The 19492-nt window shown below is 50.0% G+C and overlaps 1 protein-coding gene across 1 annotated transcript in view; it reads left to right on the forward strand.

The window, feature by feature from the left end:
- The first annotated feature begins 3735 nt into the window (after nt 1-3735).
- DLG5 (discs large MAGUK scaffold protein 5) overlaps nt 3736-19492 on the forward strand; it is a 120499-nt gene continuing 104742 nt past the window's right edge. Inside the window, exon 1 of the mRNA XM_060034717.1 lies at nt 3736-4365. Coding sequence (XP_059890700.1) covers nt 4062-4365 — 304 coding nt within the window. The 5' untranslated portion in view covers nt 3736-4061. The remainder of the gene's footprint in view (nt 4366-19492) is intronic.

Consider the following 19492-nt stretch of genomic DNA (forward strand, 5'->3'; position numbering starts at 1 on the left):
ATATGCCTGCCACATACTGGGCATTGAGCGAGGGCTTTGTATAAATCCTATCCCTGAATCCTCCTAGTAACCCCACCAAAGGGTGATGCTTATTCCCAGTGTTGAGATGCAGAAATGGAGGCTCAGAAAAGTTAAGTAACTAGCTCAGGGATACCTAGGGAGTGAGTGTCAGCATTGGGATCTGAGCTCATGTCTGTCCTGCTCCAAAGTGATTACCCTTTAAAAGGGAGGGAGTGTGGGCGGAGAAGAGGGGTGAAGAGCCACTGTGGAGAGGAAGGAGCCAGTGGGGGAGAGAGAAGATGTTCTCAGGGTGGGGTGAAGCAGAGCAGGGTGGAAGACGCTGGAGGAGGTGTGAAGGAAAGGCCTTGAGCTGGCAACAGGAGGTTTAAGGGAGGGGAAAGCAGTTTTCTAGGGGGAGTTGTTTTCGGAAGGCAGATTGCAAAGCACCAACCACGGGCTATGAGGTCCACGAGCATCTGGAGGTTCTGGTGCCAGGCACTGGTTCTTTCCTGAGGACATGAGAGAGGGAAAGGGGGCCTTTGAGAATGGGGAGATGCAGGCCTGTTTTTTGGCAAAGGGGACGGAGGCCTGAGCCATAGCACAGAGGGAGACCGTGTGTGTGTGTGTGTGTGTGTGTGTGTGTGTGTGTGTGTGTGTGTGTGTGTGTGTGTGGCTATGTACATGGAGGGGGTGCAAAGATTCTATCCATAGGACGGAGGGCTGTTCTGAAGGTGGAGAGGTGCTGTTTCTCTAAGATCGGAAGGAGGAAAGGTACGTAAATCTACAGAGAAATTCTTAGGCAATAGAAGAGTGAGGTGACAGGGTGATTCGTAAAATGGGGACACCCGTCTTTGTCCATTGTGACGAGACTGTATTAGTTTCCTGGGGCTACCTTAACAAATTACCACAAACTGGGGCAGCTTAAAATGACAGAAACCTACTAGCTCACAGTTCTGGAGGCTGGAGGTCAGAAATTAGGGTGCTGGCAGAATTGGTTCCTTCTGGGAGGCTCTGTGGGAGAGTCTCTTCCAGGCCTCTTTCCCCAGCTTCTGGAGGTTGCTGGCAGTCCTTGGCGTTTCTTGGCCTGTAGATGCATCATTCCAACTTCTGTGCCTGTCTTCACAGGGTAGTCTCCCCTGTGTGTGTGTCTGTGTCCAAATTCCCCTCTTCTGTAAGGACACTAGATGTTGGATTAGGGCCCACCTAATCCAATATGACCTTGTTTTAATTTGATTGCATCTGCAAAGAACTTATTTCCAAATCAGGTCACGTTCACAGGTGCTGGGAGTCAGGGCTTGAACGTATCTTTTGGCAGGGACGCAATTCAACGTAGAACAGGGCACAAAGGAGATAGTATGAGAAAAGGTGCCCTGAAGGATATAAAATGGTACAGAAACACAAGGTCATATCAAGGTCACTGGCTAAAGGGCACTTAAGGTCGAATATGTTTATAAAGTAAACAATTTCCTCCAGAATTTATGTTTTGCATAAAACCCCAGAGTTTCCAATAAAGAGTTTGCTGAAAGTAGTCATCTATCAATCTGCAGCCCCTGAGAGAAAGCACTCTTAGCAAATGGACTTCCTCACTGCTTCCCAGGAAGGCTTCCCTGGGCAAAACATCCATGCTCCCCACCACTCTTTTAGGGGTCACTGGGAGATGACGCGTTCCTCCTGCCCTCTCCTATCTCAGGCACCATTTGGACCTAGGAGTTAGTCACAATTTGTTTTAACTACAAACCAAATTCGTCTCCAACTTCCCTTCTGTTCCACCTTCCTCCCACCCCTAGATTTCTAGTTAATCCAGTTAAGAACAGAGGTCCAAGTGCGTACTGAAGAGTGGATGCTTTTGTAGGTGATTTAGGATGTAGGGGAACAGGTGGCCAGAAGGGGGAACCAACTCTCAGGGGCAGGAGTGGGAGGGACAGCAAGGGAGCCTATCTAGACCCCTGGCACTGTGCAATAGCCAGCCTTCCCCTCCCCTAGAACCTCACTCAGCCATAGAAGCCCAGACTACCTAAGCAGGGAGATCTCTGAAAAAAGTTGAGTTCCACCATTTTGGAGTCCATTTTGGGTCATGGAGGCCTTAAAGAATTTGATTAAAGCTATGGACTTCCATCCCAGAAAAATACATACATGTCTACAGAAAAGTGCAGATAATTTCAAAAGCTTCACTGACACCCTCGAGCTTATTCATAACCCCTGGTGGAATACACTCTCCCCACCCTATTTTCCTGAGAAAACTGAGAACAGCCAGGGTAATTGATTTGTTCCCACATTGTGTAGCTATTTAAAGGGAAATCCAAACTGAAGTGCAAACTGCTACTTTTGTTCTAACCACTATATATAGAGTTTGTTTCCACTAAATAAAAAAAAGACTCCTCCCCTTACAGAAGCAGACTCCAAGAAAACTTCTTTAGCGGGGAGGACTGGAAGTTGTGGGGTGGGAGTGACAGCAGAAAAAGCACCTGTGGTCCCCAGTGTTTGTAATTGAGCATCATTCAATGGAACACAGACATTTGCAATGGCCTTGGGATTTCCACTCTACACTGGCGAGGTGGGGTTATTGGGAGTCATCAGCTGGGATTCCAGCTTTTAAGGACCTCCTCCTGCAGTCAGGAGGTAAGTGGTTATGTGTCCACAAAGGGCTACAATGGAAGGCAGGAGGCATTCTTGGACTTGGAGCCCAACTGTAGATCCTCATTGAGGGTATCAGGGGAGCAAGCCCATTGATTTACCTTCTCCTGAGACTAGAATCTGGGATGACATCTAGGGAGGAGAGCACTTCTCTTGCCAAAAAAAATGAACTGGCTCCACTGCAGACCCCACGGCTCTCTTCCTCCTCCAGTAACACATCCCCTCCCCCTCTCCCCAACATCCAAGCCTCTTTAGACACTGGGAACCACCCCATCTAAAATGGGGGTGAGGGGAAAGATCCTGATTAATCGAGTCTCGGGATTATACTGGGACATTTTCTATATAATAGCTCCTTGGAGTGGGGAAATCTTACAGATTTGGGGAAGGTCTAAATTTGGAGATGGCCAAGTTTAGGGGACGTCCTCTCTATTGTCTCCAGGCCTGATTTTGGAGTTCTCAGATTAGAAGACCCTGGATGGGGGCGGGGCAGGGTTTTGTTTGAGAGGGTCTCCAATAGCTCGGGGTCTGGCCGTGTGCCTGGCCGAGGGGGCTGGGGGTGCGGGCTGCTTCCCGCGAGGCCCCTGACTCCCAATCCCCCACCGCCGGTTCCGCCTGGGCCTCGGAGACCCGGAGAGCCAGCGCGCGCGATGTCCCCGCCTCCGAGGCGGGCCCGGGGCGGGGAGGTGGGGACCCCTCCCCTTCGCCCATCCCCTCGGGGCCGGCCGCCCGGGCGCTTGAAAGGCCGGCCGGGGGAAGGGAGGGGAGGGGAGAGAGAGGAGAGGAGAAGAGAAGAGGGCGGAGGGACAGACCGGCGGCGGCGACGCCGGGGCGCGGGCGAGGCGGAGCCGGCGGCGGCCGCGGGGCCCCAGTGAGCCGAGCCGGGGCGAGGCGGCTCCCGAGCCGTCGGGGGGCCTGGCGAAGACGGCCGGGCCACTTTCCTTTCCGAGTTGTAATCGTGTTCGGGGGGCGGCGCCGGGGCCGGCGTTTCGGGGAGAGTTTTCTCGCGGGGCGGGCGGGGGAGCGGCGCGCGCCGAGGGGGAGGGGAGGGGGAGCATGCCCGGCTGGAGCCGGGCCTCGGGGCGCGCCCCGGCCGCCGTCCCCACCTCCGCCTCCTCCTTCTCCTCCTCCGTCTCCTCCTCCTCCTCCTCTTCCAGTCCCGCCGCCGCCGCAACCAACATGGCTGCGCTACTGAGCCCGGGAGGCGGCCGCTGCTGAGCGCCGCTCGCCGCCCGGGCCCCCAGCCCGCCCAGGCCCCGGCCCATGGCCCCCGCGGCCTCGCGGCCCCCGGCGCTCTAGGGCTGCCGCCACCGCTCGCCGCCCCGAGGCGCCCGGGGCCCGTCGCCACCCGCCTGCCTGCCCGCCCGCCTGCGCGCCCGCCGGCCTCCGGGAGTCCGGTAGCCGTCCGGCGGGGCGGGGCGGCCGCCACCATGGAGCCCCAGCGCCGGGAGCTGCTCGCTCAGTGTCAGCAGAGCCTGGCCCAGGCCATGACAGAGGTGGAGGCGGTGCTCGGGCTGCTCGAGGCCGCAGGAGCGCTGAGCCCCGGCGAGCGGCGGCAGCTGGACGAGGAGGCGGGAGGCGCTAAGGCGGAGCTGCTGCTCAAGCTGCTCCTGGCCAAGGAGCGGGACCACTTCCAGGACCTGCGGGCGGCGCTGGAGAAGACGCAGCCTCACCTGCTGCCCATTCTCTACCTGAACGGCGTCGTCGGGCCGCCGCAGCCCGCCGAGGGCGCCGGTGAGTGTGAGACCCCCACCCGGCCTTTCGGATCCGCCTTCCACGACTTCTCTCTCCGGTTCTCCGAGGGGGAAGTCGCGAGGGCCATTCATCTACCTGGCGCCTGCCGCGAGGAGAACCTTCCTTCCTTCAGCCTGCCTGGGGAGGGCCCGGTGCGCGGACCCCCACTTCACACCTCCTCCCCCAATCCCACCCTTGCTGTGAACAATGCCCCGCACTGCAGGCCTTGATCCTCCAGGTACCGCGGCAGCGGGGCCCTCCCGAGACCGCCAGGTCTAGCCGCGGGGCGATCTCGGAGGGATGTTCGTCAGCCCCTTTTCTGAGACTCTTAACCATCCACCAGTCCTTTGAGAGCCTCTGCTAGCCTTCAATCAGTGATAAGGTCTAGAAGAATAGAACCTGGGCCAGGGCCGGTACTTCTGAATTTTGGTCCCTGGCACCCCGTTTCGGGACCACTGGTGCCTTTTCACTTTTTGATTTTCTCAGCTCCCTCTGCCCAAAGCTCAGTCTGTTTGTTCGCCCAGGCTTGTGGTTGATTATGCACAATGCCTGCTAGGTTTCTTTGGAAACTGTGGGCCGGGAAAAGTTGGGGAAGTTGCATTGCACCATGGGAAAATCCTGGTAGTAGCTGCTGGGGCTCAGTTCCCTCCCTAAGGGTGCCGAGCTGCCTGAGGAGGGAAGGCTGATGACGGGTTCCCTTGGGTGGTGGTGATGGATTTGTGAGTATTCGTGTGTGTGTGTGTGTGTGTGTGTGTGTGTTTTGGGGGGGGTTACTGCTGGGAGTTTGTGGCAAGTGGTAGGCTTGGTGTGGCCTGGTTGGGGAGTGTGGAAAGCCAGGCTTTTAGACAAGGAAGCTGAAGAAGAAGGCATAGCACTGAGGAAGGAAGAGCCAGCATTTATTGGGCACCTACTGTTGTGGCAGGCACTCTGCTGTATCACGTTCGTTTACCACTCTCTGGGCTATTATTCCTACTTTGCCAGAGAGAAAACTCCAGCTTGGAGTGGTTAAATTGCTCAAAGTATTGGGCACCAGGAGTTTTCAATTATGACCCATTGTTTTATTTAACCCATTTGGAACCAGGGAGCAACAAGTGCTGCTTTTCTATGTCTTGTCCGTGTTTTAAAAGTGAACAGAGAGGGCTGATGAACTGCCTTTAACAACTTGTAGGCCACAGGCTGATGAAACGTGTTTATTTGGCCGTTAAAAGCCTCACTTATTAAGGAGATGGTTTTATAAGCTCTTCCTGGTAACAGCTCCATTGGATATTGGCCACCTTTTTTTTGGTAGTGAAGGCAACTGGCATACAGAGAGACTAAGCTGCTGGCCACACAGCATATCATTTCATTGATGGCCCTTCTGTCTCCACTTTGGGTTTCTGACTCTTCAGCATTTCTGTTCCTCAAACCTACGCTGTCCCCCAGTTATGATCGTGTCTGAGTTGCTGGGCAGCCCGGTCCTCTCCTGGGATGATGCTAAGAGCTGTCAGATGTGCCCTTGAGGATAATGTCAGAGGGAAATCTCTTCGGGGTAACTTTTTTTTCTTCTTAGTTGCCTTTTTGTCTACCTAGCTCTCTGTGCTTGAAGGAGGAGGTTGATCAAGGAAGCGCAGAAGTTGAGTGCAGACTTAAGTCTTCAATGGGATGTGTTTGAATCAGCGCTAGCTTTAATCTCTGGAATAGATAGATGAATTGCCATTAATTAGGGCCCTCCCTTTTCCATGCTTGGTAGAGAAGGTGGGGCCTCACAGAGCTGAAGTTCTGGAAGCTGGTCCTGACATCTAAGGGAAAGATAAAATAGGGTTTGGATTTTATCCTCAAGGGCAGGATTTCAAACCCTAGTTTTACCACAATGCAGAGCTGTGTAGGTTTTCAAGGGAAGTTAAGTTCATTTCAGTTAATACTTTAGGAAAAAATTAGGATAGCATTTGGTCTGGCAAGATGCCATGTAGAGCTTCTGGGGATGAGGGGGTGACACGGTGTGCAAGGGAACCACAGAGCGTTGGGATCTTTTAAAGGATGAATTACTGTGCAGTGGTTGGCAGCCTTTTTTCTGTTAGCCAGGGAGCCCCTTTTATGGCGCAAAGCTCAGTGACTAAAAGGACTGCTCGGGTTGAAGGAATGGAAGCACCCGTTTCATCCCTGAGGAGCCGAAGTCAGGGAAACTCAGCCCTGTGTCCTGGTCTTTGCTCTCCCAGCAGGTTCCACTCCTCACACAGGTGCACACCTCTGCCTGTAAGTCAGCCTTAGTGCAAGCGTCTTGTGGGAGCCCCAGAGAGGAACCGGTTGGCTTCCCAAGGATCCGTAGTCTCAAGGGGAGGCCCCTTTGTCACTGTTTCTACATCGGAGGTGCTGCCATCACCCAGTTAGGGGCTCCTTTGATGGATTCCACATCCCATGTGGGCCCCTGGGCTAGAATGCCCGTCCCATGGCTGGCACTTGTGTGCTGTGGGAGTTTGTTGTGCTGCACGCAGATGATGTCTGGCCGCTCCCCACGTGGGGCCTGGAACTGGGAGGAAACTGGCCTAGGTGGTACGGGGCAGTAAGCAAACCAAGCTCATCTCTTCTGCTCAGGCTCAGTTAGAGCCCCAGACGTTTATAACTCACCATGCTCAGGCCTGGGGTATGAGGGTGAGTAAGAAGACACAGAGTTGTTTTATTTTGGGGGCAGGGGGACTTCTCTACCAGAATTGATAGTACATCGCTATTGAGCCTTTCTATCTTATTGCATACTTGAATGTCTCACTTAGTTCTGCGGCACCTAGTGCCTTTTCTGCGTGACGCTGGGTTCCGTTCCCGCCATCTGTGAGGTCTGAGGACAGGCCAGGAGCTGCAGGGCAGAAAGGAGCTGGAGTCAGGCGAAGTGCAGTGCTCCTGATTCCATGTTGGGGGTGGTTTTTCCTGTTACCTGGTTTGGCCCTCCCATTACAGTTTTAGGCCGTTGCCTGCATTGGGGAACTCTGGAATTTTGTAGCCTTTCCTTGTCCCAATTCATGCATCTGTAGGGAAGGAGTGAGCCCCTTTGTCCCCACTGGTGGTAGAGAGAGGAGAGAACTGTTCTCCTCTGACTGGCTCAGGTCTCTCGAGTTTCTTCCATGGTAGTACCAGGATCTTGTTTGCTCACTCGGATCCCACGAGGTCCTTTGTTTTTTCTCTTTGATTCAGTTGCTGACATCTGGGTTTTCTCACTTGCAGCTCCTCAACCGCCTGCCCCTGGAGTGAGGGGCCCCTTCCTGGCGCTGAGCCTCAGCGTCCTCATCTGTGAGATGGGGCTGGGGGTGCTGCATGGCCTGTCTCAGCCACTGGGAGGCAAAATGAGATTGGGGAGGCCTGAGGTGCCTGGTCCTGTTCTTGGTGCACGTGGGGCCGGGGTGCATAGGATGTAATTCCAGCCTGCAGCTGCCTAGTTGGGGGAATGGGACACTCAGGAGAGTGACATTATGAGACAGATCAATTGAGTGATACAAATACAAACAGGCTTTTTCCTCCTTTTGAAGCGCCACTACATGCTTTCCGCAAATACTCTCATCCACCCCTAGTGGCTCTAATTACCATCTAAGTGTGGAGGGCTCCCCAGACCATTTTCACAACAGGCCTCTCTCGTGGAGCAGAAGTGGCAGAACACGGTGACTGCTGGTGGCACTCTCTACTGCGTGCTCAGAGCTGAGTTTCTCCTCCTCGTCCCCTCTGTGCCTCCTCTTTAGTTTCCTGGAGAGCTGGCTGACTTGGCTTCGCTACAGTTAAGAGGATGGAGACGGTAGTGTTTGCTGGAGAAGCCAAGGAAGGCTTCGAGGAGGGACTGGGGCTTGAGCTGGGTGTTGAAGGGGTACTCTGAGTGTGCAGAGGAAAAGGAGGATGTTCTGCGTGGGAGATGCAAGAACAAACTCCTAGCTATGAGAGGAGCAGTGTGTTTTCAGGTTGCAGAAATTAGACCAGCCTGAGTGAGCAGGGCATTGGCTCTGGGTGGGTGGAGATGCAGAGGTAATCTGAAGGACCGTGATGGCTAGGCGGAGCAAGGGGTTTATACACCACCTGGGGCTGAACTTGTCAGAAGTTAAAGCTGTAGGAATTTTTTAAAAAGAATAACCCCAGGCGTTTCCGGTGGGATGAGTGCAGTTGGCTGCTGATCGTCAGGTGTGGATTATCTATTATTCATTAGAGGTTACCTGGGCCTTTTGTTCTCTCCCTGCTCTCTTCAGGTACCAGCCACCTTTTCTTCATCCACTCTGTCCTTGATGGTCAGAAGTAAAAGCTCCAGCCATTGTGGTTTTTCTTTTGGTTGTTAATTGTGTTGAGAAGGAAGCAGTGGAGGAACTTGAAAGTGATGGTTGAAAAGAGGTTTCTAAGAGAAAGGCAGATTTTATTTATCCCTCTGTGCATTAGTTCAGGCACCCTTATTGCAGGTGACAGAAACTTAGCTCAAACTGTATTAGTCAGAAAAGAGAAACTTATTGTATAATATTCCAAAACCTTGGGATGAATTGGAGTAACTGGCCTTGGGATGATTGATCCTGAATGCCACGGGCTTTTCCCGTGGGCCTGGAACATGACCTCAGGCCCCTCTTGGCTTCATCTCCACAGCCCCTGACCAGAGAATAAAGGGAGCCGTATCCAGAAAACCAGGCAGAAGAATCTCATGGGAGGATTCTGATTGGCCTGACTAGGGTCACACGTCCGTGTGAGACCCAGTCACCGTGGCTGGGGCTAAAGGACTAAGATGGGCCCAGCAGTGGACCCAACCAATAGGGTAGGGTGATTGGCAGCTCGTACCAGTACCATGTGGTTCTTTAGAATGGGGAGAAGCAGTTCTCCAAAAAAAGAAGAGCAGAAACGATGTCGTGCAGGTAAAGCAGCAGGTGAATGTCCAGGATGTGGTCTCATCTTGGTGTGATGATGCAGTTAGCAGATGAGGTCATTGCTGGAGTGGGGTGGTTGAAGGTTGTCAGATTTCACTACGTTTTAGACCTTGAGCAAGGCATTTAACCTTTCTGAACTTATCTCCCTCTCTACAAAATAATGAAAACAGTAACTACTTCACTCTGCTATTTGACAATGCATGGTAGGAGAAAAGGAGCATTTGTTAGTGTGGTGAGTAATGCAGCCTGGAACCAGCCTTAGGACCAGAAGCCTGGGATTCTCCTGGTCTGAGGGTTATGGGAGAGCTCCTGGTAAACTGCTGAACAGATGTCAGGGTTGCTTTTACTGTGGCTGTGGGTCATCAAGAGTAGAATGTAGTCTCCATGAGCCAAATTCGCTGTTGTATTCCCGATGCCTAGAATAGAGCCTGCCCCAACATGGGCGTTCAGTAAATTTCTGTTGGATGGATGACTAGTCAGCTGTGTGGCGAATGAGTGGTGTGTCCCTGCGTAAGTCCAGATTCTCTTCAGAAATAAGTGCAGATTCTTAAGTGGTGACTTCACAGTGACAGAAGGCTGTGGGAGTGCAGGAAGGCTAGGGTGAGTTCCAGCGGCACACACGGATGTCCCCACCCACAGTATGTCTGTGATGGAAGCAGGTGGTGTGACATTGGTGTCTGAAGTCTCCATGGTCACCCCTCAGGTACCAGCATTGTGAGACTGGCTGCCAGGAGCCACGCGGAGCGACCACACTGCCTGTGTAGGATTGGAGAGCCCTTCACTTTTTGCACTTAGAATTTGAAAGTCAGCTTGGTGTCCTCGAAAGAGTTTTGGATGGGGATCTGCTCCTAACTGTACAACATCTTGACCTTGGATGAGCCTCTTAACTACCTGGGGCTTGTTTTTTTCCAAGTAGAAGGCTGGAAGAAGTAAAGCTGGAAGAAGTGCAGTGTTGACTGAGGACTTCCTCAGTCCTGTAGGGTTCTCAGTACTTGCAGGGTGGCCTTAGGTCCAAGGAAGCTTGGTGATGGGGTTGGAGTAGATTTCTAAGACGTTTCTTCCAGGTCTCTACCATGATTACTATTTTTTAAAATGAATTAACTAATTTATTTTGGGCTGCGTTGGGTCTTCGTTGCTACGTGTGGACTTTCTCTTGTTGCGGCGAGCGGGGGCCACTCTTCGTTGCGGTGCGCGGGCTTCTCATTGCGGTGGCTTCTCTTGTTGCGGAGCATGGGCTCTAGGCGCACGGGCTCAGTAGTTGTGGCTCGTGGGCTCTAGAGTGCAGGCTCAGTAGTTGTGGCACACGGGTTTAGTTGCTCTGCGGCACGTGGGATCTTCCCAGAGCAGGGCTCGAACCCGTGTCCCCTGCATTGGTAGGCGGATTCTTAACCACTGCGCCACCAGGTAAGTCATGATTACTATTTTTTGATTTAGTGTTAGTGTTAAGTGATTTTCGTACTCTGGCTTTCTATTTCCTGAAAAAGTAAGCAACGTAGGAGTTGTCTTAATTTTTTGTTCCACCTTATTCCAACCACCTATACATTCTGCAGGCCATTTCGAGGGGGTTCTTTATTAATTTCCTGTAACCTTGGGAAGATGTGAGCCACGGAAATAGTGGGCATAAGGCAAGAGGACTGAACTCCCTATCAGTCTGTGCAGTAGGGATGCCGAACATGTTCAGCAGAGAAGAATTTTAAACGGGATTGAGTTGGGGAGATATTGCATTTTTTTTCACCTTTTCCCTGGGGCAGATTGCATATCTCTGAGTTGTGTGTGTCTGTTGATCTTTTTGAGACAGAGCTCCACGAAAGTGCTACAGAACTATTTTAAATTAAACAGATGTTTGGAGTGTTCCATGTTGGCCGTCCAGTTGTAAACCCTTGGTGGGTAATTGTGAGGTGACTGTTGACCTTGATGTTGCTTTTTTTAATACTGTGGTAAGATATACATAGCATAACATTTACCATTTGAACCATTTTTTTCTATTTTTTTAATTGTGGTAAAATATGCATAACATTACAATTACTGTTTTATTTATTTTTAAGTGTACAGTTCAGTGGTATTAAGTACATTCACATTGTTGTGCAACCATCCCTACTATCCATCTCTAGAACTTTTTCTTTTTTTTTTTTTTTTTTTTTTTTTTTGGCTACGCTGGGTCTTCGTTGCTGCACTCGGGCTTTCTCTAGTTGCGGTGAGCAGGGGCTACTCTTCCTCACAGACCCCAGAGCGCACGGGCTTCAGTAATTGTGGCTCGCAGGCTCTAGAGCTCAGGCTCGGTAGTTGTGGCGCACATGGGCTTAGTTGTCCTGTGGCATGTGGGATCTTCCCGGACCAGGGATCGAACCCGTGTCCCCTGCACTGGCAGGCGGATTCTTAACCACTGGACCACCAGGGAAGTCCCTCTAGAACTTTTTCATCTTTCGAACCTGAAACTCTACCAATTAAACAATAACTCTCCATTTTCCCCTTCTCCCAGCCCCTAGCAACCACCATTCTACTTTCTGTCTCTGTGAATTTGACTGCTCTAGGTATCGCATATAAAAATGGAGTCATATAGTATTTGTTATTTTGTGACTGGCTTGTCTTCACTCGGCATAATGTCTTTATGGTTCATCCATGTTATAGCATGTGTCAAAATTTCCTTCCTTTATTTAAGAATTTTTAATTGTAGTAAAGAACACAAAATATAAAATTCACCATCTTAACCATTTTAAGTGTACAGTTCAGTAGTGCTAAGTATATTCACATTGTTGTGTAAGAGATCTCCAGAACTTTTTCATCTTGTAAAACCAAAACTCTGTCTCCATTAAACAATAACTCCTCATTCCTCCCTCCCCCACCTCTGGGAACCACCATTCTCCTTTCTGTTTCTATGAATTTGTTTACTTTAGATGCCCCGTATAAGTGGAATCACACAGTAGTTGTCTTCTTCTGACTGACTTATTTCACTTAGGGTAATGTCCTCAAGGTTTATCCGTGTTGTGGCATGTGACAGGATTTCTTTCCTTTTTAAGGCTGAATAATATTCCAGTGTATGTATGTACCACATTTTGTTTATCCACTCATCCACCAGTGTACTTTTGGGTTCCTTTCATCTCTTGGCTATTGTGAATAAAACTGCTAGGAACATTGGTGCAGAAATATCTCTTTGAGGCCCTACTTTCAGTTCTTTTGATTATATATCCAGGAGTAGAATTACGGATCGTGTGGTAATCCTGTGTTTATTTTTTGAGGAATTTCCATACTGTTTGCTTTGAGTTTTAATTAAGGAAATCCCTACTGTCCACAGCACCTTGACTCAGGGGTGAGTGGCCTGGCTGGAGTCCTAGTTCAACATTTTATTGTTTTCTTCTAAAAATTGTGTATTTTCCCCCCAGACTCATTTTGGAAAGCCTTAGCACAATTCCTTTGGACCAGAAATGAAGATTTTAGTTTCAGTAGTCATCTGTGGCTCTTTTGAGGGCAGAAGTTGTTGACCATAGAATCCCGGCAGCATTCATATCTGGCAGCCAGGGGGTGTTCACACATTTTCTTCGTGTTTGCAGTAGTACTAGTATCTCCATCCCCAAAGGCCTCCATGTATGTTAGTTATTTCCACTTTGTAGACACTCGCTCCTTACCCCATTCAGGGTTGGTTTGGTTACATAGACTTGAATCCAGGGTTAACTGGCTATCAAGATTTTCTTTAGAAAAACCTAGATCAGCATTTCCCAAGGAAATATCTTCTAAACAGTAGTTTGGTGGGATGTCAATGGTGTTATCTGTAAAAAGGTTCTCTGGTCAAGTACATTTGAGCAGTGTTGGTTTGAGCAGGTCACACAGGCTCCTTTACTGGGAGCCTCTCAAGCACCAGTAAGCCAGTGTGCTTTGGGACTTTACTGGAGGGGTTCACTATGCAGCGTTTCCCAAACTGATTTGACCACAAAACCCTTTTTCACTGAGCATCTTGCAACATCAGGGTTCTGAGAGGTGCGCTCTTGGGAAACTTCAGCATTAGTGCAGGGAACTGGAACATCAATGTATACCGTCGTTTTTCGAATTTTCCCCCAGCTCTTTCATTCAAGGAACCAAAACGTTAAACGTTCCCATTCTTTTGAGTTCTGATACCAGCTGAAATGGGCGTATGTGATTCTGGGGCTAGTAGATTTTTTTGGATATGTTGACAATTCAGATGTGTAGTGGATTCTGGGACCAGTAGATGTTTTTGGTGTGTGATCTTGCAAGATGTTTGCAAGATGTTTGACCTCTGGGCCTCAGTTTCCCCAGTGTGGCTTAACAAGAATGAAGTCTTGTTCGTGATGGTTATTCTTTGAGATGGTTAAACCTCTTGCGGTCTTCTCTAGAGCTGGGCTTTGGTCCACAGTTGGGGTTTCCAGGGGCACCTTGGAAGGATGGATAGAGACCTGTTCAGGGGTTTGGTGACTGCGGGTCCAGGACAGGTTAGCTCTTGGACAGATCTCTTCTGAGCCCTGGGGAGTTGTTGGGCTGGAGAGCTGGAAGATGGCCTGGAGAGTGATAAGTTATTTCTGGGAAGGTAGGTGATACAGATGGACGACCCGGGTGGCCTGAGCATCATCGCTGTGCTTTGGAGCCCGGGAGTAAGGACACAGAGAGACAGCTGAGTGTCATGAACCCAGACTTGGGGACCCCCACAACTTTAAATCTTGGCTCTTTAATCTTAGTCTGTGTGACTGTAACAAGGCACTTAACCTCTCTGGGTTTTCTTTTTCGTTATCTATAAAAGGGCTAATATTCTCCTCCTAGGGCTTTGGTGAGGATCGAGGTGATTAATGTGAGGCGAGGGCAAGCTGTTGCTACTGCTTCTGCTCTTGGGGGTAGCCTGCCCTTGAGTAGAGAGCCAATCCCCTTCTCGTCCTTGGAATCAGGAGGTGTCACAGGGTACAGAGAGATGCTCAAGGGAGAGTCGAGAGTGTGCATGGACCAGGAAGCCCACATTCCTGAGGCTGCTCAGAACACACTTTCACAGTGCTCTGGTCCTGGAGCCTGCCATTAAGGAGGGCACCGCCGTGAGCTGTGAGGAGCTCCGCTCCAGAAGGACCTTGGGAGGAGTTATTTTAAAGGAAAGGAGACTTAGAGGGGCTTGGATGCTTGTTTTCAGATGGACATGGGCAGGTGATGAGACCTGATTCTTTCTGACCCCAGAGAGATGACTGGTAGAAGATACTGGGAGGTAGAATTGAGCTCAAGATAAGGAAGAGGGCTTCCCTGGTGGCGCATGGGTTAAGAATCCGCCTGCCACTGCAGGGGACACGGGTTCGAGCCCTAGTCCGGGAAATTCCCACCTGCCGCGGAGCAGCTAAGCCCGTGCACCACCACTACTGAGCCTGCGCTCTAGAGCCCGCGAGCCACAACTACCGAAGCCCGCGCGCCTAGAGCCCGTGCTCCACAACAGGAGAGGCCACCGCAGTGAGAAGCCCGCGCACCGCAAGAGTAGCCCCCGCTCAATGCAACTAGAGAAAGCCGCGCGCAGCAACAAAGACCCTACGCAGCCAAAAATAAATAAATATATTTAAAAAAAGATAAGGAAGAACCGTTCTCCCTTCCTCCTTGCCTTAATTTTATACTATATATTATAAAAAATTTACACATATGCAGAGATGGAGAGGATAATATAATGAATACCCAGCTCTCCTAATAACTTCTGTTTTCTGTAATTTTTTTAAAAAATTATTTGTTTATTTTTGGCTGCGTTGGGTCTTCGTTGCTGCACGAGCTTTCTCTAGTCGTGGCAAGCGGGACCTAGTCTTCGTTGCGGTGCACGGGCTTCTCATTGCGGTGGCTTCTCGTTGCGGAGCACAGGCTCTAGGCACACAGGCTTCAGCAGTTGTGGCACGCAGGCTCAGGAGTTGTGGCTCGCGGGCTGTAGAGCGCAGGCTCAGTAGTTGTGGCGCACGGGCTTAGTTGCTCTGTGGCATGTGGGATCTTCCCGGACCACGGCTCGAACCCATGTCCCCTGCGTTAGCAGGCAGATTCTTAACCACTGCGCCACCAGGGAAGTCCCATTTTCTGTAATATTTTGAAACAAATCCCAGACAGCCTATCACTTCCTCCATAAATACTTGAGGAGGTATCTCTAAGAGATAAGGCCTTTAGAAAAAAAATATAACCGGAAGACCAGTTTTACACCCAACAATCTTTTTTTTTTTAACATCTTTATTGGAGTATAATTGCTTTACAACGTTGTGTTACTTTCTGCTGTATAACAAAGTGAATCAGCTATACATATACATATATCCCCATATCCCCTCCCTCTTGCCTCTCCCTCCCACCCTTCCTATCCCAACAACCAACAATATTAATAATTTCTTAATGTCATCTCATATCCAGTTGATACTCAGTTTTCCTTGTTGCAGAAATGCCTCTTTATAGATGGTTTGTTCAAATCAGGATTTTCATAAGGTCCACACGTTGCCTTTAGTTGATGCTGCTTTCTGAGTCTCTTTTAGAATCCCCAGCAGCCCCCGCTTCCCTGGGCCTTTTGTTCAATGTAGAACTTGTTTTAATGGTCTGTGCTATCCAGCTATGGAGTGGACTGTTGTAGGTGGTGACGTCCCTTCCCCGAGAGTCCACATAGATGGTGGGTGAGCATGGGATGGTTACGTTAGAGAATGGGTTGTGGAGTCTGATCGTAAACCCCTTTATTTAGCCTCAGTTTTCTCACAGGGCTGTTGGGAACGATTAAATGAAATAACATATGTGAAATGTAACTGTTCTTTATGAGTTAAATTTCTTTATTTTTGCCTTTTTTTTTTTTTTTTTAAGCTGTGGGATTCTTTTCATTAACCGGACTCTTACATGAAAGCCAGATATATAAGATAGACAGTTGCTGTGGTGAACAGGTATGGAGGCCTGGAGCTTGCCCTTTTCCCCATGGACTCCCTGCGGTGCCTCCGCACAGTTCCCTCGGGTTCTCCAGAGTTCTGTGGAACAGGGTTTGAAAACCAGTGTGCTTGGATGCTTTTGTTTTAAGCTGCTCTCCATGAAGAGGGAGGTGAAGAGCTACCCAAAGCCTCACCTTCCTTTGCCTGAGCTGAGCTGGGTTGGTGAGTCACAGCTGGACCCAGAGGCTGCTGCCAGTGGCAGCTGTGCTTCCACCAGATACTCTTGTCTTTGTCTGCTTCCTCTGTTTACCTTTGTAGGTTTCCTTTCAGGATAAACCATGCTGTCAAAAATGACAAGTGACCACAGTGCAGCTAATAAAAAAACCATTCTCTGCTACACAAGACAGTGATTGGGAAGGAGCAGAGTGAAATCCCATCAGATGGGGTCAGGTGGGAAGTGGTTACCTTTTCTGAAAACTTCTTCTATTTTTTTTTTTTTTAATAATATCACTGACTGGCCCTACCCCTACATTGCATAAGAGAATTGTTAGTTGTTGTTGCATAGATAAGCCCCTTCCGATATGCAGCCTGCAGGTGGGATTTGTGGAGCTGCCTGTGTGGGAAGCCAGCAGAGATGATCGCTTGTGACTCTGAGCTGCAGCCTCGGTGGCCGTCTCAAGCCAGGGTGTGTTTTTTCTACCCACAGTGTATTTCTAGGTATGGCCTGTCTCTCCCAGGTGGCTCTCAGGCCTCTTTCTGAGTCAACTTCAGGTTACTTGTCTGGATGGTAACCGTCAGACTCCTTAAGATGGCCTGGGACTCCCAAACGAATATTCTTGTATATCATTTTGACCACTGCAAATCTGCTGTCCAAATGTGGTGAAAAATCTGTCCAGCCAATAGTGAGTGATGGGATAACAAACACATGGGAAGAAACTTAATTGTATTTTTATTTTTATTTTTTTATTTTTTTTATTTTTTTCTTAATTGTATTTTTATATTCTGATGTAAGAAGTCATACTTTAAAGAAGTATAATGACCTTTTCAATACTCACGATAACCTCTATTCGTCTTGCTCAGGGTAACCTCTCTTTCTTCTCATCTGGCCAGAATTTTCATTTCCTGTTTATGTTTCTTAAGCAGCTTAAGATTGTCGAGTATTGGGGCTGGAAGGGATCTGAGAGACCACTTTGCCCAGACTGCTGATTTTATAAATGAGAAATAGCAGAGTCCAAAGACACAAAGGGACTCCACCAGGCTCTCATAGCATGCCTCGGTGCAGCTGGACGCAGGATCCAGGTTTCTTCCCAGGCCGGGGCTCCTTCCAAGGCATCTCCACCAGCCACAGACTGGGCGGGGAGTCTCAGGAGCCTTGACTGGTTTTTCCTGATCCAGGCCTGGCTTTGCAGGCACCAGCCTTTCCAGCATGTAACAGGGCATCGCAGTTCATGGAGTTGTGCTGTAGCTCTCCTTCCTGACCATTGAGAAAAAATCTTTTATCAGACCATGCAGTTGGTATTTATGTTCCACAAATGGGCAGAGTAGGCCAAGAGAGGTTTGTCACCTTGCTCAGGGCCTCCAGCTGCTGAGAGGCTGGGCAGGCTTTGGAGTCTTGGTCAGTTTCTTTACAGAATCTGCATTTGTTCTGTATTCTGGGCCATCCTGTGAAGGTCCCCAGTGACATTTCTGTGTCCTGAGCCTTGGACACCCCTCCTCTTCTTCGTGACAGGGTTCATTCATTGAGCAGACATGTTCTGAGCACCTGTCACACAGGGGGTACTCTCTGAATGCAAACATAGGACGTGACGTCTAAATTTAGTGCTGAGTCAGAGAATGGGTGTGATGTTGGCAGGAGGTACCTCCTTGTCTCATTCTTTTTATGACACAGCAAAAACTTCTAGGACTGACTGTGTGGTTTCTTATTGCTTAGTCACGGGACAGAGTTCAAAAAGCAAAATGACGCCACTGAGCCTCTTGCCCCAGAGGAAAAAACCTTTAATAAAGATAAGAGGGTAAAGGCCCTGTGGACACTGAGCCGGCCACCCCCATGGCCAGCCTCGGTGGGAACTGGATCCAGGAAAAAGCAAGAGAATAACAAACCGAAAATGTGCTGGCTCTGGGTCCTTCTCCTGGAAAAAATATAGCTGAACCTGAAGCAGCTTAGAATTTCGGGCCCGTGTGTGAGAGTTTATTATATACGACCGTCTCCTCCGTAAGATGTTAGGGAAAAACCCGAACGAGCTTTTTGGCCAATCCAACATTAAGACTTCCCATGTGAAAATTCAGCAGAGGTGGTCACTGTCTTCTTGCATGAGATCACTCAGCCTTTAGGGTGGAGACCAGGCTGCGTCAGGTCCAAGTTTTATCTGGCCAACTGCCTGTCCGTCTGCCCATCCATCATCCATCCAGTGTGAACCTGGTCAGTGCTCCGACCAGGCGCTGCTGAGTGCTGAGCACGCAGAGGTGAGAAAGACATTAGCCTCGCTCATGAACGACGCCACAGTCCCGTACTGGGCGCCCCGACTTGGGTTTGCTCTTTTAGATGGAAGGTATATCCTATTCTTCCTCAAAGGTTTTCAGTTTTGGTTGCGCTGCCTATTCTGGAGCTTTTAGAAATGCTGGAAGGTCATCAGCTTAGCTTGTAGACTTGCTTCTCCTCACCTTCCATTTTGTGGTTTATAGCAGATGACAAGTGTATTTGCAGAAATCTGTAAGATTCTCAAAAGGGTGACAAAGAAGATGACTCCTGCCCACCAGGAGTTTATTGTCTCATTGGAAAGCCCAAGCCCGAGGGAGCAGGTGTCCAGCAGAACAGGTCATGCAGCACAGAGGAGGCCATCTAAAGATCAGTGCACTGTGAGCTGGGTGAGGGTGGGCGGCTGGCAGGCTGGGTGGGCGCTGGACGGGGACAAGGAGGAAGGCAGGCCTGATGAGACAGCGTGCAGAGCAGGGGCAGGAGGCTTGGGAGAAAATCCATTCTGTGAATAGTGGGTCTTCACAGGAATTTGGGGCTTCTGTTTAGGGCATGTACTCAGCAGGCCCTGGGAAAATAGGGTGAGGCCAGCCAGCCCCCGGAAGGCACAGGGCAAGCCTGGCTGTTGGCGTCCAGTCATTCTCCCTGCATCGGTTCTCTGTGAGGCTGCTTCAGCCCGAGCCTGCCTAGAGGAATAGGTGGGGTTGGCATGGGCTAGAGGGTGGTCGGTAGAATGTGGGAGAGGGCACTGTGGCCAGAGGAGGGTGGTGTAAGGGGGTGTAGACAGACTAGCCTTCTCGGAATCCCCAGAGGTGCCTCGTTGGCTTTCTGTGAGCCCTTAGATGGATTGGAAGGCCTTCTTTTTTCTCCTAAGTTTCAAGTCTGAGAATTACAGCTGGTGTGTTTAGAAATCAGGGTCCCTGAGTCCTCCAGGGAACTTGAAGCCCATTCCCATC

This window comes from Delphinus delphis, chromosome 16, assembly GCF_949987515.2.
Source record: "Delphinus delphis chromosome 16, mDelDel1.2, whole genome shotgun sequence".
Classification (NCBI taxonomy): Eukaryota; Metazoa; Chordata; class Mammalia; order Artiodactyla; family Delphinidae; genus Delphinus; species Delphinus delphis.